Source organism: Sinohyriopsis cumingii, chromosome 1 (assembly GCF_028554795.1).
Source record: "Sinohyriopsis cumingii isolate HCF-2022 chromosome 1, ASM2855479v2, whole genome shotgun sequence".
NCBI lineage: Eukaryota > Metazoa > Mollusca > Bivalvia > Unionida > Unionidae > Sinohyriopsis > Sinohyriopsis cumingii.
The window spans coordinates 90,490,755-90,514,757 of NC_142961.1; the positions used below are offsets into that span (position 1 = coordinate 90,490,755).

At 35.7% G+C, this 24,003-nt stretch overlaps 1 protein-coding gene across 1 annotated transcript in view; it reads left to right on the forward strand.

Moving 5' to 3' along the window:
• Positions 1 to 16,915, forward strand: part of LOC149807326 (peptidyl-prolyl cis-trans isomerase E-like) — a 75,896-nt gene extending 58,981 nt beyond the window's left edge. Inside the window, exons 11-12 of the mRNA XM_089965377.1 lie at positions 7,562 to 7,628; positions 15,653 to 16,915. Coding sequence (XP_089821503.1) covers positions 7,562 to 7,628; positions 15,653 to 15,721 — 136 coding nt within the window. The 3' untranslated portion in view covers positions 15,722 to 16,915. The remainder of the gene's footprint in view (positions 1 to 7,561; positions 7,629 to 15,652) is intronic.
• Positions 16,916 to 24,003: the final 7,088 nt, after the last annotated feature.

Below are 24,003 nucleotides of genomic sequence, written 5' to 3' on the forward strand. Positions count from 1 at the left end.
CTCCTGGGCACTACCTTCATTACATACATCCTATTCTCATTAATCTCTGTCTTCCATCTCCTGGGCACTACCTTCATTACATACATCCTATTCTCATTAATCTCTGTCTTCCATCTCCTGGGCACTACCTTCATTATATGCATCCTATTCTCATTAATCTCTGTCTTCCATCTCCTGGGCACGACCTTCATTACATGCATCCTATTCTCATTAATCTCTGTCTTCCATCTCCTGGGCACTACCTTCATTACATGCATCCTATTCTCATTAATCTCTGTCTTCCATCTCCTGGGCACTACCTTCATTACATACATCCTATTCTCATTAATCTCTTTCTTCCATCTCCTGGGCACTACCTTCATTACATACATCCTATTCTCATTAATCTTTGTCTTCCATCTCCTGGGCACTACCTTCATTACATACATCCTATTCTCATTAATCTCTGTCTTCAATCTCCTGGGCACTACCTTCATTACACACATCCTATTCTCATTAATCTCTGTCTTCCATCTCCTGGGCACTACCTTCATTACACACATCCTATTCTCATTAATCTCTGTCTTCCATCTCCTGGGCACTACCTTCATTACATACATCCTATTCTCATTAATCTCTGTCTTCCATCTCCTGGGCACTACCTTCATTACATACATCCTATTCTCATTAATCTTTGTCTTCCATCTCCTGGGCACTACCTTCATTACATACATCCTATTCTCATTAATCTCTGTCTTCAATCTCCTGGGCACTACCTTCATTACATACATCCTATTCTCATTAATCTCTGTCTTCCATCTCCTGGGCACTACCTTCATTACATACATCCTATTCTCATTAATCTCTGTCTTCCATCTCCTGGGCACTACCTTCATTACATACATCCTATTCTCATTAATCTCTGTCTTCCATCTCCTGGGCACGACCTTCATTACATGCATCCTATTCTCATTAATCTCTGTCTTCCATCTCCTGGGCACGACCTTCATTACATGCATCCTATTCTCATTAATCTCTGTCTTCCATCTCCTGGGCACGACCTTCATTACATACATCCTATTCTCATTAATCTCTGTCTTCCATCTCCTGGGCACTACCTTCATTACATACATCCTATTCTCATTAATCTCTGTCTTCCATCTCCTGGGCACTACCTTCATTACATACATTCTATTCTAATTAATCTCTGTCTTCCATCTCTTGGGCATTACCTTCATTACATACATCCTATTCTCATTAATCTCTGTCTTCCATCTCCTGGGCACTACCTTCATTACATACATCCTATTCTCATTAATCTCTGTCTTCCATCTCCTGGGCACTACCTTCATTACATACATCCTATTCTCATTAATCTCTGTCTTCCATCTCCTGGGCACTACCTTCATTACATACATCCTATTCTCATTAATCTCTGTCTTCCATCTCCTGGGCACTACCTTCATTACATGCATCCTATTCTCATTAATCTCTGTCTTCCATCTCCTGGGCACTACCTTCATTACATGCATCCTATTCTCATTAATCTCTGTCTTCCATCTCCTGGGCACTACCTTCATTACATGCATCCTATTCTCATTAATCTCTGTCTTCCATCTCCTGGGCACTACCTTCATTACATACATTCTATTCTAATTAATCTCTGTCTTCCATCTCTTGGGCATTACCTTCATTACATACATCCTATTCTCATTAATCTCTGTCTTCCATCTCCTGGGCACTACCTTCATTACATACATCCTATTCTCATTAATCTCTGTCTTCCATCTCCTGGGCACTACCTTCATTACATACATCCTATTCTCATTAATCTCTGTCTTCCATCTCCTGGGCACTACCTTCATTACATACATCCTATTCTCATTAATCTCTGTCTTCCATCTCCTGGGCACTACCTTCATTACATACATCCTATTCTCATTAATCTCTGTCTTCCATCTCCTGGGCACTACCTTCATTACATACATCCTATTCTCATTAATCTCTGTCTTCCATCTCCTGGGCACTACCTTCATTACATTCATCCTATTCTCATTAATCTCTGTCTTCCATCTCCTGGGCACTACCTTCATTACATACATTCTATTCTCATTAATCTTTGTCTTCCATCTCCTGGGCACTACCTTCATTACATACATCCTATTCTCATTAATCTTTGTCTTCCATCTCCTGGGCACTACCTTCATTACATACATCCTATTCTCATTAATCTCTGTCTTCCATCTCCTGGGCACGACCTTCATTACATACATCCTATTCTCATTAATCTTTGTCTTCCATCTCCTGGGCACTACCTTCATTACATACATCCTATTCTCATTAATCTCTGTCTTCCATCTCCTGGGCACTACCTTCATTACATACATTCTGTTCTAATTAATCTCTGTCTTCCATCTCTTGGGCATTACCTTCATTACATACATCCTATTCTCATTAATCTCTGTCTTCCATCTCCTGGGCACTACCTTCATTACATACATCCTATTCTCATTAATCTCTGTCTTCCATCTCCTGGGCACTACCTTCATTACATACATCCTATTCTCATTAATCTCTGTCTTCCATCTCCTGGGCACTACCTTCATTACATACATCCTATTCTCATTAATCTCTGTCTTCCATCTCCTGGGCACTACCTTCATTACATACATCCTATTCTCATTAATCTCTGTCTTCCATCTCCTGGGCACTACCTTCATTACATACATCCTATTCTCATTAATCTCTGTCTTCCATCTCCTGGGCACTACCTTCATTACATACATCCTATTCTCATTAATCTCTGTCTTCCATCTCCTGGGCACTACCTTCATTACATACATCCTGTTCTCATTAATCTCTGTCTTCCATCTCCTGGGCACTACCTTCATTACATACATCCTGTTCTCATTAATCTTTGTCTTCCATCTCCTGGGCACTACCTTCATTACATACATCCTGTTCTCATTAATCTTTGTCTTCCATCTCCTGGGCACTACCTTCATTACATACATCCTGTTCTCATTAATCTTTGTCTTCCATCTCCTGGGCACTACCTTCATTACATACATCCTGTTCTCATTAATCTTTGTCTTCCATCTCCTGGGCACTACCTTCATTACATACATCCTGTTCTCATTAATCTTTGTCTTCCATCTCCTGGGCACTACCTTCATTACATACATCCTATTCTCATTAATCTTTGTCTTCCATCTCCTGGGCACTACCTTCATTACATACATTCTATTCTCATTAATCTCTGTCTTCCATCTCCTGGGCACTACCTTCATTACATACATCCTATTCTCATTAATCTTTGTCTTCCATCTCCTGGGCACTACCTTCATTACATACATCCTATTCTCATTAATCTTTGTCTTCCATCTCCTGGGCACTACCTTCATTACATACATCCTATTCTCATTAATCTCTGTCTTCCATCTCCTGGGCACTACCTTCATTACATACATCCTATTCTCATTAATCTCTGTCTTCCATCTCCTGGGCACTACCTTCATTACATACATCCTATTCTCATTAATCTCTGTCTTCCATCTCCTGGGCACTACCTTCATTACATACATCCTATTCTCATTCATCTCTGTCTTCCATCTCCTGGGCACTACCTTCATTACATACATCCTATTCTCATTCATCTCTGTCTTCCATCTCCTGGGCACTACCTTCATTACATACATCCTATTCTCATTAATCTCTGTCTTCCATCTCCTGGGCACTACCTTCATTACATACATCCTATTCTCATTAATCTCTGTCTTCCATCTCCTGGGCACTACCTTCATTACATACATCCTATTCTCATTAATCTCTGTCTTCCATCTCCTGGGCACTACCTTCATTACATGCATCCTATTCTCATTAATCTCTGTCTTCCATCTCCTGGGCACTACCTTCATTACATGCATCCTATTCTCATTAATCTCTGTCTTCCATCTCCTGGGCACTACCTTCATTACACACATCCTATTCTCATTAATCTCTGTCTTCCATCTCCTGGGCACTACCTTCATTACATACATCCTATTCTCATTAATCTCTGTCTTCCATCTCCTGGGCACTACCTTCATTACATACATCCTATTCTCATTAATCTCTGTCTTCCATCTCCTGGGCACTACCTTCATTACATGCATCCTATTCTCATTAATCTCTGTCTTCCATCTCCTGGGCACTACCTTCATTACATGCATCCTATTCTCATTAATCTCTGTCTTCCATCTCCTGGGCACTACCTTCATTACATGCATCCTATTCTCATTAATCTCTGTCTTCCATCTCCTGGGCACTACCTTCATTACATGCATCCTATTCTCATTAATCTCTGTCTTCCATCTCCTGGGCACTACCTTCATTACATGCATCCTATTCTCATTAATCTCTGTCTTCCATCTCCTGGGCACTACCTTCATTACATACATCCTATTCTCATTAATCTCTGTCTTCCATCTCCTGGGCACTACCTTCATTACATACATTCTATTCTAATTAATCTCTGTCTTCCATCTCTTGGGCATTACCTTCATTATATACATCCTATTCTCATTAATCTCTGTCTTCCATCTCCTGGGCACTACCTTCATTACATACATCCTATTCTCATTAATCTCTGTCTTCCATCTCCTGGGCACTACCTTCATTACATACATCCTATTCTCATTAATCTCTGTCTTCCATCTCCTGGGCACTACCTTCATTACATACATCCTATTCTCATTAATCTCTGTCTTCCATCTCCTGGGCACTACCTTCATTACATACATCCTATTCTCATTAATCTCTGTCTTCCATCTCCTGGGCACTACCTTCATTACATACATCCTATTCTCATTAATCTCTGTCTTCCATCTCCTGGGCACTACCTTCATTACATACATCCTATTCTCATTAATCTCTGTCTTCCATCTCCTGGGCACTACCTTCATTACATACATTCCTATTCTCATTAATCTTTGTCTTCCATCTCCTGGGCACTACCTTCATTACATACATCCTATTCTCATTAATCTCTGTCTTCCATCTCCTGGGCACTACCTTCATTACATACATCCTATTCTCATTAATCTCTGTCTTCCATCTCCTGGGCACTACCTTCATTACATACATCCTATTCTCATTAATCTTTGTCTTCCATCTCCTGGGCACTACCTTCATTACATACATCCTATTCTCATTAATCTTTGTCTTCCATCTCCTGGACTCTACCTTCATTACATACATCCTATTCTCATTAATCTCTGTCTTCCATCTCCTGGGCACTACCTTCATTACATACATCCTATTCTCATTAATCTTTGTCTTCCATCTCCTGGGCACTACCTTCATTACATACATTCTATTCTCATTAATCTTTGTCTTCCATCTCCTGGGCACTACCTTCATTACATACATCCTATTCTCATTAATCTCTGTCTTCCATCTCCTGGGCACTACCTTCATTACATACATCCTATTCTCATTAATCTCTGTCTTCCATCTCCTGGGCACTACCTTCATTACATACATCCTATTCTCATTAATCTCTGTCTTCCATCTCCTGGGCACTACCTTCATTACATACATTCTATTCACATTAAACTTTGTCTTCCATCTCCTGGGCACTACCTTCATTACATACATCCTATTCTGATTAATCTCTGTCTTCCATCTCCTGGGCACTACCTTCATTACATACATCCTATTCTCATTAATCTTTGTCTTCCATCTCCTGGGCACTACCTTCATTACATACATCCTATTCTCATTAATCTCTGTCTTCCATCTCCTGGGCACTACCTTCATTACATACATCCTATTCTCATTAATCTTTGTCTTCCATCTCCTGGGCACTACATTTGAACATCCAGTGTACCCAGAGTACTCAGTCAGTTAGGGTAACATAAAGTAAATATTGAATGAGTCTTACCTGTGAGACAAAATAGGATGAAAATTATATTCCACTACTGATGGTATGGGGGGTGTCATGGGTCCTTTCTCTCCCTCTCATCTTACTTCTGGCCATAATCAGCTTGAAAGTACCCACTTGCCTCTGCATTTAAAAGGATAAACATTTTATCAGCTGCATATTCATCTCCTAAGACATCCTCTATACTGTCAACAAGTGAACATAATTTTCATTGTTTTTCATCTATAGTGTAAGTCTCAGTTAAGTTTTAGCTTACATCATCACAAAGCCAAGAAAGCTTATGGCATGGTTCTGAATCACTGTTGAGTCATCAATCATGTGTCTGTCAACACTTGCTATTTTCAGCTTCTTAAACACCACTAAACCAGTTTTACCTAAACTTGTTAGACTTCATCTAAGAATGAATGTTTTTAGGTTGGTACAAATGTTGCTAAACTGCCATCAAATATGGTCACAATTGCTATAAATTGAAAAACCTGTTTTAAACTACCTGTACTGGAAGAGCAACCAGCAGAATTTGACCAAAATTTGACAAAAAACATTCAGACATGAGAGATTTGTTTTATATATTTTACTAATAATCACGATATACAGTCGAATATGACCACTGTTTCTAACATAGAAAAAGCTTTAATCTATTTATTTTGAAAAAGCTTGCAACAGAATTTCACATAATTGCCAAAGAATTTGACCTAATTTCACAGAAAACATCCAGAAAAGAAAAGCTCTTGAAATGTATGCAAATAATAGTGATCTACCTTAATTTGGCTACTGTTAATAAAAATAGTAAAACCTTTAAACAACTCAAACTCCTTTACAGAATTCTTTTAAAAATTGACAAAAATTATCCTTGCCTGAAGGGCTTTACATTTATACAAATGATGCTGATCCACCTTCAGGTGTGGCCACCATAATTTAAAATATAGAAACCTTTAATCAGATTCTTCTAAAAAAAAACACAGGAAAGAAAATTTGACCAAATTTGACAGAAAACACTGACATAAAGACATTAAATTGTATGCTGACAGAAAACACTGACATAAAGGCATTAAATTGTATGCTGACAGAAACACTGACATAAAAACATTAAATTGTATGCTGATCTGCCATCAAATATGGCAGCAGTTAATAGTAAGATATTTTCAGTGACTTTTCTTAAAATCTCAACAGAATTGGACCTAAGTATGGTCACCACTATGAAAAACAGATAACCCTTTAACTTATTTGGGTCACCCATGTGTGAATTGCCAGAATTCCAATGTAATCTTCACAATGCACCATATAATTTGGGTCTGCATTGTATTTTTAAAAAATCTGTAGAATATAAACTGCAGAGACCCTGATCTGTAGTGCAAGCACCTCATCAAGGTCTGTACCAGGGGTACTTTTTTCCTGATTAATTACAAAATGAATGACAGCATGCCACCAGTAAGAGAGTAACACTGATAAAATTGAGATTTTTGGCTGCCCTTTGGGTGTCACACAAAAACTCTTGATGTACCTCCTTGTGGCATATGTGCCATAGGTTCCTGACCCCAGGTCTATACTATTTGCTTAAAATCTTGAGTAGAATTAACAGCATAGATCCTTATCTCTATGCTCTTTGCAGTTGCATATTTTAGAAAGTTAAAATATGGTCATAATTTTTGGCTGTTATAGGCTGGATGGGAAGCATGTGGTCTTTGGAAAGGTGACAGATGGCATGGATGTAGTCAGGAAAATGGAGGTAAGTAGATAAATACTTAGTCATCAAATACTTAGTCATTTATCGTATCACTTGAGAATAATGAGAAGTAAGTATTATGATCACATTTCCATTGACAATGGATACATCACCATCAGCAATGTTTTGGTTCTGTGTTCAAGTTTTTGAAAGTGATATTCTTTAGCATCTGTTGCTGTATCCAAGTGTGCTATAATGCTACAAAATGCCTAAGTTGAAATGCAATGATTAAAAGCAGTTAGCTCATCATCGTAGTGGTATAAACTATTGAAACACCACTTTCTGTGGAAGATGACATGACATTCTGTGGAAGGCAAAAATACTTTCTGTGGATGATGACATGACATTCTGCGGAAGGCAAAAATACATTGTGTGGAAGGCACAAATACATTCTGTAGGAGGCAAAAACATACTGTGGAAGACTTGCATGATATTGGGAATCTTCAATACTTTCCTTTGTCAGACTTTGTCTACAATATTTGACCTTTCCAAGAGTATGCATTAGTCATGCACATATTTGTGACATCATTTTATATAGGTATGTTGTATAATATTGCAGATCTTTGATGGAACTGTTCTTCTTCAGCATTTAGTATATTCCATATACCCCCCAGCCCCAGTGATAATAGAATTTTAAAAAAAAATGTATATTATACTAGTTATTAAAACAGTACTCCTTGCCAGCAGCAATTTTAAATTGATAATGATGATTGTGTGCTTTGTACCAGTATGTTGACAGTGATTATCTTACCACCAAACTCCACCTTGATTGTCCTGTATAGATTTATTTAAGTTTTGTGTAACCATGGTGTTTTGGACTAAAACACGCTTTGATTACACTCAGTGGTGCAGAGATTTTGAAATGGGACTCGTTTTCATCAGATTATAAACATGTATTTTGTTCTGGCTATTGATTGGACCTGTTATACTTGTCTGCAGTATGTGCTAGGTTGAGCACAACTCGTTTTTTGATGTTGACACTGTAGTAGGACAAAAACATCTGCCTCACAATTTGTTTTGGACCTTGTTCTGGCTTTTGATTGCTTTTGTTATACTTTCTGAGATAGGTTTTTGTTTTGGCTGGGCACATATTATTTGATGTTGACACTGTGAGACAGTGAAAACACCTGCTTCAAATTTTGTTCTGGCTTTTCTTCTGGCTTTTAATTGGGTCTGTTATACTTAATGAAATAGAACAGATTTTAGGCTAGAGACAGTATTTGATGCCAGTACTATGGGACAGCGTCTTACATTTAGTTCTTGATTCTGTTCTGGCTTTTGATTTAGTCTTTAATACTTTCTGAGATGGAATAGGTTTTAATCTGGGCAAGATCATTTGATGTTGACCCTCTGGAACTGTGAGAACACCAGCCTCACACTTTGTTACGGATCTTGTTCTGATTTTGGATTTGGATTGGGTCTGTTATAATTTTTGAGACAGAACAGGTGTTTGGCTGAACACAAACCATTTGATGTCAACACGTTGAGTGAGTGAGAACACCTGCTTTGCACTTAGTTCTGGAGCATGTTGTGGCTTTTGATTGGGTCTGTTGACCTTCATGAAATAGAACAGGTTTTAGTAGTTTGGCTGTGTTAGTGAGAACACCTATCTTTAACACTTTTTTTTCACCAACACTCACATTAAATATGGATGAGCTGTGTCCAGTTGCAGTGTCATTCCGACACAGACTGTTATTACCAGTTTTTAGATTATACGTCCGTGATGAGCATTGTACTGGAAATACCTTATTTTACTATTCTTGAGCAGGAGACCTACAAAATCATGTCTGATGCCATTGTCTAAATTTTCAATGCTTCTGAAGGAATGCTATCATTCTAATTTACCTATTGGGAATGTAGATGTTCTAATATAAGGCGAAATATATTTTAAAAGATCATGGAATTCGTCGTGTGAATTATCCAGGCTGCATATGAAACATTTTAAATTTGTTTTCTCAACTTTGACAGAATGATATTGAACAGACATTCCAAACCTCCTGTTTTTTGTGGGAGACTCCCTGAATTCAACCATACCTCTCACACTCCCGCATTATTTTTTCTCCCACAAAAAATTCATTTCGTCAAAAAATAAATGGGAAAAATTTGTTTAGTTTAATGAAAAATATTTTGGAAATTCACCAGCATGTAAGATGGGAAGTACGCAAAAGTTCTTGGAAAAGCGTGCAGACTTGAATCCATATGTTTGGTGATCTCTTCTACGGTGTCTAAAAGAAAGGGAGATTCGGATGAAGTTGGCAAGTAAATAAAATATAAAAACTTCTTTCCAAGCTTCTTATAGCTTGGAATTTCCATGCCTGGCTCGTGAAGTGATAAACATACAGCATTTTGCAAGACATGTAATTCATTTTGCAGTGTTGCCAGTGGCAGTGTTGCCAGTGTCATCGACATCTCCAGTCACAAAAGTAAGTTTTTAATTTTACTGTTTATTTTTATGGCCTTAATTGTATGCTGCAAATTTTAATTTGAGTGCCAGCATAAAAATTATGAATATATTTTGGAAAATTAGGATGCACTGATAGATCGGTTAAATCAGGTACAATTGAATAAATGACAATTGAATTGATACATCTGCAGATAATAAAAATACTAAAACTTCATTGTTATTATTATTAAGCTGTAAACCTGAAAATGTACTTTAGATTTATCAGCTCTTTCCTAAGAACTACATCTACTTGCCTAAGATGTATTGTAAGATAGGGAAAAGAAACAAATACTTAATTGTGCCTGAAGTTTTAATAAAAAGTAAGAAACTGAGTCAGTATTTTAAATTTCATGTACTTTATTTCACAGATACTTAACATCTGCACAGACAAAGAGAAACACCCTGGTATGCTGGAGCCTAATTCAGCAGCTGCCGTGGACCAAACTTGGATGAAGATTGGTGAGATCAGAGATATCATGGGTCAAGCAAAATCTGGACTTCTTGCCAAAGTGATGAGCCATATCCTTGCCATCCCTCACAGCAATGCATCCTGTGAAAGAATATTTAGTTTTGTGAGGAACAATAGGACAGTCTCCAGGAGCATTATGAAAATTGAGACACTAGAAAGTCTTCTTGATGTTAAACAAGAAGGTACTGTTTGCTCAGAGAGACAGTTTGACAAAGTTATGCTGAAAAGATGCAAAGGATCAACAACCATGTCTCTCCAGGAGTAATGTTAATTGATGTTCTTCACTGTTAAGCTTTGTTCAGTCTGTTATTTATATATTGTTGTTTATTATCTGAAAATAAACCATTTTAGAATTGAATCAGTATATGTTTATCTGTAAACCATTCACTTTTTGTAAACGTTTTCAATTCCCTTGATGAAATCCTCACTGCAGTAATTGAAATCTCCCGAAAAAATTTCAAAATCTCTCTCGAGGACTCTCATTGGGGTTGGCGGGTCTGATATTGTTCAATATTTAGTCTGTGATTTATACATCTTAATCAACATACATATATACTGAGTGACTGGCAAAATAATGAAAATATATTTTTGCTTCCAAGCACCCCGTGAGCATCAGTGTGCCATCTAGTGATGATCCAGTAGAGATAACTCAAAATCACAGATTGCAGAAGGGACCAATTTATTCAGCTTAGGTATTAGCTAAATAAATGCTTTTTCAGTTAATTGAAGTTAGTTATCTTAGCTCTACAAGCCCTTTGCTGTCTTGTTTTGTGCTCAGGTTGATAATTTCAACAGTTACTAGATCCCAGTAATTTGGCACTTGAGACTGACTCAATAACATAATTACATTGATTTTGGCCAAATAAAAATAAACCATTTTCCAACTAATTCCAAGCAATTCAAAGCACAAAATGGTCAGAAATCTACTGTTTTCAGCCTTTTATTTTCAATTGTCCTGTAAAGTAAGTCATTTACAGGCTTGCTATTTTTAGAAATGGTGGTCATTTCTCACAGCAAATCAGCATTATTAGTACACAACTGAAAGGACTGTATGACAGAATGCATTCTGTAAAATTTGGTTAGTTTCAGTTCAAGGACTTGCTGTTATTATTATCAATGGCGGCCATACATTTTTGGCAGATTGGCATGCCATGATTCTGTCTCAGGTTTGGTTCAAATTGGTTTAGTGCTTTTTGTGAAGAGGTTAACATATCAATTAACAACAATGCACAAAGGACATAATTTTATAACAATACAATAAGCTGACTTGGCCTTCCGACCAGGTGACTTCTACCTCACAAAAATTGATAGAGTATGAATATGCATGCAAGTAAAGAAATTGCAAAACTCTGTTACTATTGTGTTTCATCATCTGAACAGTCAAAATCTTAGGAGTATTTGGGAACAACAATTTTAGCATCCAGTATTTACCCAGTAAAATAAAACATGTCCATGTAAGTGGTTCAGAATTTTACGTTGTAAAATAAGTGTTAGATCTAAAAATGTATTTTCAGATTGTCCTGTATAGATTTATTTAAGTTTTGTGTAACCATGGTGTTTTGGACTAAAACACGCTTTGATTACACTCAGTGGTGCAGAGATTTTGAAATGGGACTCGTTTTCATCAGATTATAAACATGTATTTTGTTCTGGCTATTGATTGGACCTGTTATACTTGTCTGCAGTATGTGCTAGGTTGAGCACAACTCGTTTTTTGATGTTGACACTGTATTAGGACAAAAACATCTGCCTCACAATTTGTTTTGGACCTTGTTCTGGCTTTTGATTGCTTTTGTTATACTTTCTGAGATAGGTTTTTGTTTTGGCTGGGCACATATTATTTGATGTTGACACTGTGAGACAGTGAAAACACCTGCTTCAAATTTTGTTCTGGCTTTTCTTCTGGCTTTTAATTGGGTCTGTTATACTTAATGAAATAGAACAGATTTTAGGCTAGAGACAGTATTTGATGCCAGTACTATGGGACAGCGTCTTACATTTAGTTCTTGATTCTGTTCTGGCTTTTGATTTAGTCTTTAATACTTTCTGAGATGGAATAGGTTTTAATCTGGGCAAGATCATTTGATGTTGACCCTCTGGAACTGTGAGAACACCAGCCTCACACTTTGTTACGGATCTTGTTCTGATTTTGGATTTGGATTGGGTCTGTTATAATTTTTGAGACAGAACAGGTGTTTGGCTGAACACAAACCATTTGATGTCAACACGTTGAGTGAGTGAGAACACCTGCTTTGCACTTAGTTCTGGAGCATGTTGTGGCTTTTGATTGGGTCTGTTGACCTTCATGAAATAGAACAGGTTTTAGTAGTTTGGCTGTGTTAGTGAGAACACCTATCTTTAACACTTTTTTTTCACCAACACTCACATTAAATATGGATGAGCTGTGTCCAGTTGCAGTGTCATTCCGACACAGACTGTTATTACCAGTTTTTAGATTATACGTCCGTGATGAGCATTGTACTGGAAATACCTTATTTTACTATTCTTGAGCAGGAGACCTACAAAATCATGTCTGATGCCATTGTCTAAATTTTCAATGCTTCTGAAGGAATGCTATCATTCTAATTTACCTATTGGGAATGTAGATGTTCTAATATAAGGCGAAATATATTTTAAAAGATCATGGAATTCGTCGTGTGAATTATCCAGGCTGCATATGAAACATTTTAAATTTGTTTTCTCAACTTTGACAGAATGATATTGAACAGACATTCCAAACCTCCTGTTTTTTGTGGGAGACTCCCTGAATTCAACCATACCTCTCACACTCCCGCATTATTTTTTCTCCCACAAAAAATTCATTTCGTCAAAAAATAAATGGGAAAAATTTGTTTAGTTTAATGAAAAATATTTTGGAAATTCACCAGCATGTAAGATGGGAAGTACGCAAAAGTTCTTGGAAAAGCGTGCAGACTTGAATCCATATGTTTGGTGATCTCTTCTACGGTGTCTAAAAGAAAGGGAGATTCGGATGAAGTTGGCAAGTAAATAAAATATAAAAACTTCTTTCCAAGCTTCTTATAGCTTGGAATTTCCATGCCTGGCTCGTGAAGTGATAAACATACAGCATTTTGCAAGACATGTAATTCATTTTGCAGTGTTGCCAGTGGCAGTGTTGCCAGTGTCATCGACATCTCCAGTCACAAAAGTAAGTTTTTAATTTTACTGTTTATTTTTATGGCCTTAATTGTATGCTGCAAATTTTAATTTGAGTGCCAGCATAAAAATTATGAATATCTTTTGGAAAATTAGGATGCACTGATAGATCGGTTAAATCAGGTACAATTGAATAAATGACAATTGAATTGATACATCTGCAGATAATAAAAATACTAAAACTTCATTGTTATTATTATTAAGCTGTAAACCTGAAAATGTACTTTAGATTTATCAGCTCTTTCCTAAGAACTACATCTACTTGCCTAAGATGTATTGTAAGATAGGGAAAAGAAACAAATACTTAATTGTGCCTGAAGTTTTAATAAAAAGTAAGAAACTGAGTCAGTATTTTAAATTTCATGTACTTTATTTCACAGATACTTAACATCTGCACAGACAAAGAGAAACACCCTGGTATGCTGGAGCCTAATTCAGCAGCTGCCGTGGACCAAACTTGGATGAAGATTGGTGAGATCAGAGATATCATGGGTCAAGCAAAATCTGGACTTCTTGCCAAAGTGATGAGCCATATCCTTGCCATCCCTCACAGCAATGCATCCTGTGAAAGAATATTTAGTTTTGTGAGGAACAATAGGACAGTCTCCAGGAGCATTATGAAAATTGAGACACTAGAAAGTCTTCTTGATGTTAAACAAGAAGGTACTGTTTGCTCAGAGAGACAGCTTGACAAAGTTATGCTGAAAAGATGCAAAGGATCAACAACCATGTCTCTCCAGGAGTAATGTTAATTGATGTTCTTCACTGTTAAGCTTTGTTCAGTCTGTTATTTATATATTGTTGTTTATTATCTGAAAATAAACCATTTTAGAATTGAATCAGTATATGTTTATCTGTAAACCATTCACTTTTTGTAAACGTTTTCAATTCCCTTGATGAAATCCTCACTGCAGTAATTGAAATCTCCCGAAAAAATTTCAAAATCTCTCTTCGAGGACTCTCATTGGGGTTGGCGGGTCTGATATTGTTCAATATTTAGTCTGTGATTTATACATCTTAATCAACATACATATATACTGAGTGACTGGCAAAATAATGAAAATATATTTTTGCTTCCAAGCACCCCGTGAGCATCAGTGTGCCATCTAGTGATGATCCAGTAGAGATAACTCAAAATCACAGATTGCAGAAGGGACCAATTTATTCAGCTTAGGTATTAGCTAAATAAATGCTTTTTCAGTTAATTGAAGTTAGTTATCTTAGCTCTACAAGCCCTTTGCTGTCTTGTTTTGTGCTCAGGTTGATAATTTCAACAGTTACTAGATCCCAGTAATTTGGCACTTGAGACTGACTCAATAACATAATTACATTGATTTTGGCCAAATAAAAATAAACCATTTTCCAACTAATTCCAAGCAATTCAAAGCACAAAATGGTCAGAAATCTACTGTTTTCAGCCTTTTATTTTCAATTGTCGTTAGTTGTTTGTAGGTTGAGGCCCTTTTACCTTCTTTTTATATACTCTACTTCTGTCACAGGATACACTAAACATTTTGAGGGTCCTTTAGGGTACAGAAGGTTTAGTGAATTTGAAAAATTAAACAATACTTATCAAGTTGAAGTTTTATGCTAATTTCATTAAACCTGTAGTACCCTTAGGGATCACACGGTGATTCACACCCCCACCCACCCACCCTCCCTGTGTCTCATCTTGTATCCTGTGACCTCTCTAAAGACTGATCAGTCAAGTGGCCTTATGTGTCATCTTGTGTGATCCATAAGGGTACAATGAAAATATCATCAAACTTCAAATTGGGGTAAGTATTGTTTAATTTTTCAATTATTATTCACTTTTCCTTCAGTAAGCATAAATGACACAAATTTTGTCTGAATAAGTGGAGTTGTAACTTGCCATGGTCACAATTGCAGGCATTAGTATCAAGTCCTAATAAAGTAGTTTATTTTTCTGTCTTTCAGAAATGTGGGTCTTCAAGTGGAAAAACATCACAAAAGATTACGATTGTAAACTGTGGCGAGTTGATATGATACAGAACCAGCTGCAAGTGTTGTAGATGTACTCAAAACAAACCTTACAGCAGCTCATCTTCACAAATACTTGCAAGACAATACTTATCTGTGCAGCATCTTAAATTCATGTTGGAAGGCAATGTGACATTATTATGTACAATAATTGTATAGTTTGTATAGAGTGTACAAACCAACAGAGGATTTGCCAACTTTCTGCCATTCGATGAAAGTAAATTGTGCTGCATATTTGAATTCTAATAGACTGCCAACCTGTCTCATTACATGCTACATGTGGGCATAGTGACGCCTGGATAGTCAGGTTTGCCTGACTTGAGGTAGCATCTAGGTAGTTTCAGTAGAAAAACAAATAAATTAAGGTTGTCATAACTTTAGAAGAATGAGAGTTATATTAGTCTCAAATAGTGTGTGCAAAACCTGAAGATGCAAGTTTTTTTGAAAGATATTAAGGTGTGGAAATATTATCAATGAATATGAAGCATATAAATATCATAAATAAGATTGGATTTTCACACATTTTATTCAAAGGGTAGTTTTAAATAAATGTGGAAGATTATAATATTTATTACATACCCATTTAATCTTAATGCCTGATCTGGTGTTTTCAGTCTGTATTTCTGTCTCTGTCACACCCAGTTTCAAATTGCTTAGGTGCCTTTGATGACTGTGCTTGGATATAGTTAGATGCAGTGAATCAAACTTTTATAAATCTCAGAAGATTTTGAAGTTGATTCATTCTGTAAGGCTAAAAATATTTAGATAGCATAAAAAGGGGATATGTATTAAATACTAAACATCATTCATTCATATTTTGTCCTGAGTTATGGGAAAGAACATGATTTGGCACATGATTACCTTGATTTATCCCTTTACCATATCAGACCTGTTCTTTCCAATGACTCAGAACAAAAAGAGTATGCATTTTTTGTATTTCTAAGATCCACAGGATTCACACTAAATTACACCCAAAATTGTATTCAGTGTGCAAAACTCAAGTACTATTTTTCAAGCTATACCTTTATTCTTTCATTTAAATCAATCCTGTTTTCAGAAAATTAACCCCTTTTTCAGATTGAAAGGGGAATTTTTTCCTATATATTTCTTATTCTAGAGTATATCCTGAATCTTGGATAGATTACAAATTGTGTTTTTATTCAAAAAATGTTGGAAAAAAATAAAAGATGTTAAGAAACATTAATTTTTTAATTATTTATGGTGTACTTTAACCATTGTTTCCTCCCCTATGAAGGCAAAACAGAGGTCTCACTTTTCCTCCCCTATGAAGGCAAGACAGAGGTCTCACTTTTCCACTGGCAAAACATTGTCATCAACAAGTCAGTCACCAAGAAAGCATGGATTTTCATGAGCAAGTTGCCATAGACCTTCATCTTTGCAGATGACTGTATTAGCCCAGTGGTGCCCCTATTCCAGTTGAATGGATTACCAGGTTCTGAGGCACCATCTGTGTCAAAGGCATGACAGAAAATGGCTATCAGCAGAAAAAACCCTATTGAACCCACAACTATAATTATAATATGTACTGATGCCAGAACATACACTTGATGTACCTGCATGCACCTTTGGTTTCACTTCACTGCAGGTAGCAGCACCTTAGGACCAGAGGAGAGGGTCCTTCAAACAACTCTCCTAGAAATGATTTTTTTTGTTTATGTTGGTTTTAACAGCACTTTTAACACCTTATTGGCTATATCATGCAGATGAATTGGAAGCTGAGTGCCTTTCCCAGGGACACACCCTCCAAAATCACATACATGCATACAGCCCATGGTATAACTATAAAAATTACACCAATTTATTTCTGTGGTATAATTTTTGGTAAAATGGAAATAAGCCAGAGGCTGTATCACAAAATCCAGTCCTGCATGGTCCATGCTAGAGAGTGATCTGGGTGAAATAGTCACACCAAGTAATTTCACTTAAACAGACCCAAACTTTGGTTAATTTCACACCTTTCAGGTCAGCCTCCTTTGCTTTCTAATCAAAGTAAAATTTAGTCTTTTGTGTACATTTTTCCTTCAAAGAGAAATTGGACAAATTAGAAAAATTAAACAAATTATAAAAGTTTGAGGCTCTGTGGTCGATTTTGGTGATAATTTGATTATCCCACTGAAAATTCATATGAACCTTGAAAGAATTAGTGAAAAGTTGCCCATTTGTAATCCAGTCTGAAGCAAATTATGGCTCTGGATGTATCCAGGTCCACTACTAAAATATTCATTTTGCCCAAAATTTCATTTCATAATCATTTCAAAAGATGTTAATTTATTACTTAAACCTATTGCCTGGGTTGACATTTTATGCATTAACTATGTAATACAATAATTATGATGATGCAAATATGTTACAATATTTTTTATAAATCTTACTGGTTGTTGTAGGATATAATGCCATTTTTCAGCACAAGATAGGCTATACATGGCGGCCATTATAAATGATGGAGGATGAACCCAGAAAACCCCCAGAAAGAACCACCGACCCACGAGAAGCTACTGGCAAGCTTTCTCACATACCCACATTGGCCAAACCTGAGACTCGAACCCACACAGACAGAGGTGAGATGGCAATGATCTGAAATGGTGAGTGCTTTAGACCCCTCTGCCACTTGGGGTCCCTAAATCTTATCGGTATTTCATACATATTTTAGTCATCTGACATGAAAATTTAAATTGTGAACTTATCACACTCTTTGTTCTTTTTTTTTATATCAACTTACCTCTATTTTGGCAGGAGAGTGAAGTCATTTTACCTAAATATTTGAATCCAGCATGGACCCCTTTTATAAATATATATATATATATATATATATATATATATATATATATATATATATATATATATATATGTATGTAATGTCGAGCATAAATTCCTAGTAATATTCTTTTTCAAAGGTTTTGTTATAGTTCCTTTGTTACAATGCTTAATTGGTTATGGCACTTTTTTTAATTTTCCACCTGAGAAAATTTGTTGAATTATAACTAGTTTATCACTTAATGCACCAAAGATAAATAAACAGTGGCTGCCAGTGCTCTACAAATCCATCTATTAAATTCAGATCAGGCTCAGCCTGTATTCTAAGTGAAGTGCCCATCAGGTTTGTGAAAAAATTCTAATTTGTCTCAGAAAACTTAATTTGCTCTGATGAATAGAGGCATTTTATCTTCAAGTTGCTGAAAGACTAGTAAATGATTAACATGTATCCCCATGATTTTCTCTAGACATTTTATTTTCCAATGCACAAATTTGACTTTAAAATGATGATAATATAACCACAAAAGAATAGCATACAAGAGAGGATAAAGTGGGTCCGAGATCACTCACATGGCTGACATCTGCCTCATATTCAAATTAAAAATTTGGCAATAAAATATGGGTCAGTAAAATGTTTTATGTAGAAAGTTCATCAAATGCAAGGTTCATACAGCCCTCGAGAGCTTGTTACAAAGACTGCCTCAAGTTTTCATTGAGTATTTTGTCTTGTGGAAATTTAACCTTCTGCATATGTTATTTTCTTAACAACCAGCATTGTGAGTCATTTTATCCACCCAGTTTTATTCTGTTTATTATTTTTGGAAAATATGTTAATAATTCAAGGTCCATATTTTAAAAGTGATACATTTTATTTAGTTTTGACATTTTGTATTCCGTCAGACAAATTCTACTAGTTTTTGGCAGAGTTCAAGAGTTTTTAAAAAATTCAAGGAATATTTAAAGATTAAAGCAACTATTTTTTATTCATGGAGTATTCAAGGCAACTTCACAAGGTACAAGGAAATTTTTACATTGTAATGACCAAAGGGATATTGCTTATGTTATTTAAACAATTGTTTGAAAGTTGACCAATGAGAAAAGGCCTCAATGCCAGAATTCTTTCTGTCCAAGTTGGTCAAGTCTGTAGATTAATTTTTAGGTAAAAGGTATTGTTTTCTGTTTTTAGTAATGGCAGCTTTATTTGAAGGCAGGTTGGCACCATCTATATAAATATAAAAGGCATTTAAACAAAGATGCTGCCAAATTTGGTTCAGTCCTGTTAAGCTTTTTCTGACAAATTATTTAAAGTTCTAATTTTAGTAACAGCAGCCATATCAGACGGTGGATGGCATGATTTTCTATAAATAGAGAAGCCCATCATACCATGATGCTTTTTATCAAATTTGGTCAAATCCTGTTTAGTGGCTTTAGAATGGAGGTCATTTAAAGAATTTTGTATTTGTAGTGATTGTGGCCATTTCCAATTACAAAACAGGATCATTTGATTTAAACCAGCAAGACAACATTCCATCAAATTTGGTTAAACTCTGTAAAGTTTATAGGGGATCATATCTGACTAGATCAGCTTTTTTTGGTATGATTTAGAAAAAGGTGTCACTCTCGACAGTACACTCTCATTACATCAACATGTAATGAGCATATTCCAGGCTGTATATCTGGAGTTGAGACACATCAGCACAATTTTCAATTTTCTTTGGGATGATGCCACTAAAATACTTGTGTGTTCCCTAGTACTTTCAAAACTGGACTATTGTAATTCATTTCTGTCTGGTTTGTCTGAGTATCTACTACAGAAACTTCAAAAAGTTAAAACACAGCTGTTAGGATCATCCTTAGAGTATGAACAGCTGAGCACCACCACCACCCTCTGCTTTGTAACCTTCACTGACTACCTGTTTAATCTAGAATCAAACACAAATTATGTTAACTATACTATGTTTCATTGACTGGCTCCAGTCCAATATACATATCTGACCTGACACATGCATACACCTCATCTAGATTGTTATCTTGTCATTGTATATATTTTTTATGTTATCTAATTCTATAAAGTGCTTAGAGCATCTCAAGATTAGACATTGTACTAAGTTCATGTTACTATTATTATTATTATTGTTATTAAAGCTCAAGTTACTTTAAATCAAATCTGGTAAATTTCTCTTCAGCTGATTTTGGGGAAGTCATTTAAATGTTTTTCTCTTTTTTTTATAGCAACCATTTTTGAGGGTGGATTAGCATTACATTTAAGAACTTCAAAGTCTTTTAACTGAGGATTCTATTCTTTCTGTCAAATTTGGTAAAACTGCTAAACACTCCTGTAAAGTAAGTCATTTACAGGCTTGCTATTTTTAGAAATGGTGGTCATTTCTCACAGCAAATCAGCATTATTAGTACACAACTGAAAGGACTGTATGACAGAATGCATTCTGTAAAATTTGGTTAGTTTCAGTTCAAGGACTTGCTGTTATTATTATCAATGGCGGCCATACATTTTTGGCAGATTGGCATGCCATGATTCTGTCTCAGGTTTGGTTCAAATTGGTTTAGTGCTTTTTGTGAAGAGGTTAACATATCAATTAACAACAATGCACAAAGGACATAATTTTATAACAATACAATAAGCTGACTTGGCCTTCCGACCAGGTGACTTCTACCTCACAAAAATTGATAGTTGTTGTTGTTGTTGTTGTGGGGTTTAACGCCATTTTTCAGCACGATAGGCTATACATGGCGGCCAGTATTAATGGTGGAGGAAGAACCCGGAAAACCCCGGAAAGAACCACCGACCCACGAGAAGCTACTGGCAAGCTTTCTCACATGCCCACATTGGCTGAATCTTAGACTCGAACCGCCGCAGACAGAGGTGAGATGGCAGTGCAAAAATTGATAGAGTATGAATATGCATGCAAGTAAAGAAATTGCAAAACTCTGTTACTATTGTGTTTCATCATCTGAACAGTCAAAATCTTAGGAGTATTTGGGAACAACAATTTTAGCATCCAGTATTTACCCAGTAAAATAAAACATGTCCATGTAAGTGGTGCAGAATTTTACGTTGTAAAATAAGTGTTAGATCTAAAAATGTATTTTCAGAATAATTAGTCAACAAAACTTAATGCTGGTGCTCATGTCATTTACAGTCAACAATACAAAGATGGCATAGATCTCTTAAACTCATCATAAGTAAACTAAATTTAAAAATGCATTTTCAAACAAATTGTCAGGAACATTTCCATGTTTTATCATGTTCACAATAAGGGTGTCATGATTAACTACTACAGTTGTTCATTCAGATAGTATCATTGGAATTATTTATTATTGAGAATGCATAGTTGTAATAGTTGAAATCAATCAGATCCTCAGGTTGAAATATTTATCATATCATTTTTAACCTTGTCTGGACATTTCATTTATGTGGTGAGTGTTACATCCTAAAATTAGATCAATTTTATACCAGTCTCGTTAAGTTCCTGATAGTTGTAACACCCTATTTGTTGGGACACCAGATATTAATTTTTAAAGTAATTTTTTTGTGCACTGTATGTTCTGGGACACATCGTTTTTCTTGAGACATTAGTTGTGGGACACCGTTCGAAAATTACATGTTGGAAAATGCACTCCAACTTAAATTTTATTTCAGAAGAATATAAAACTACTCTTTAATTCTTTGCAGCAGCATCTCATCAGCCAAACCCTTGTCCTGCACATGTATGTTCCATCCTTTCAGTGCATGAATATTTTTTAGCTTTCTCAAACCATGAAAAATTATTATGGTGGGCAACAAATCTCCTGAAGTGGAAATTGCAAGGACTAAAGTCATATTTTTATATAAAAATCTGCACCAGTCATGCTAATTCTCCCTTTTAACTGCCATCTTATTGACAGTCTGTCCAGGAATGAGATCAAAGTACACTGGAATTTCAACGTTGTTAATGATCATATTGGCAAAATCATCTTCTCTTCTGGCCTTTACAAATTCATCGAATGATTTTATTTTCTCCAAATCTTCAGGGCGACACTGGGTCATTGATGTCTGTGCACGAAGCACTATATTGTGTCACTTTTAAAAAAATTCCATTGTTTCAATTTATTTTCAAAATTCCTGTGAATACCAGTAAAAAGGAACCAACTTGGCTTCGCTATGTGAGCTGACTTTGTATATTAAAAATAAAAAATATGCACACTTATAAGAATCCCAAAAAAAAGGAATTATTTTATCATGTCCCAATATATATAGTAAATAAGGTAGCACCAATAGAATTCTCATCAGTTTTCTGAATTCTGTAACTCGATTTGGTGCCAGAATGTTACATCTCAGATTCCTTTTAAATATTGGCAGCAAAAGTAAAAATAACTATTTATATCAAGCAGTGTTTCTTTTACATCTCTACATGTTACCATTTACCACAGTCTGACATAATGCAAAGCAGGTCTTTTTCTCAATTGGCATCTGAAACGAACGTATGCCTCTTTTCTCACTACAGCTACATCTATGTAGACAACCATCTGTGTATGGAATGTTTGCTCAGTAAAGACAGTATAAATATATAGCTTTAAATTTGTGAATAATTATTAATTTACATAGTATTCTGTTTTACATTCATGCAGAAATAGTTTGGGTGTTACAACTGATTTTCAAGAACACAAGATTTTCTGGCCTCTGTTCATAATGGATAACCAGTTTCCATTTGTGTCCACTGTTTGCCATTAGATTTAAAGTTTAATTAAAACTTTTGATATTGAGAATCATTTCATAACAGTATGTTAGGAAAATGTTGTCATATGCAATAAATAAGAGTAAATACATCTTTGTGAGGGCAAATTACTAGATAGATGTAACATATACCCCACTGCTTCCAGTCCATGAGTGGGTCTGACATCACATTTGTTCTAAATAAGTAAAGTGAATGTTAATGGCTTTTCTGAAACAATTAAAAGGTGATAAAAATATCCCAGCTTACATTACATGTATTCTGCGCTGTTATGAGAGAGCATGTACTTCCACTTGTCAGTTGGGGAAATAATGTTTTGCTACGTATATGTAACAAGGACAACAAAATTCAAATTTCCCAAAGTAAGACTATTAACCCAATAAAACTGCTGAACAAGGATGTAAAAGCATTGTCATTAAATCTCTCAAGCTAATGACTAATCATTTGAAGAGTCCTCTAATGTGTTTCATAATCTTCAATGAAAAAGCAAAAATGGTGTTGTCTCCAATCAAATAAGTTTTTACATACTGAGCTTAATGTTTAATATACTAAGTAGGACTGCTTCTGTTATCAAATAACTACAATATCAGTTGGATATGTAATATCACAAAAAATTAGGACAAAGATCACATTGGTGGTTTAGATTACATCTTTTTCAGAACAAAAACAGCAAATATTTTACACGGTACACATGAGGAACTATATTTGTATGGAAATATACTGCCCATAATCTGATGTTTCAAAATTATATAACATGGGCAGCTTACAATAACTAAGAAC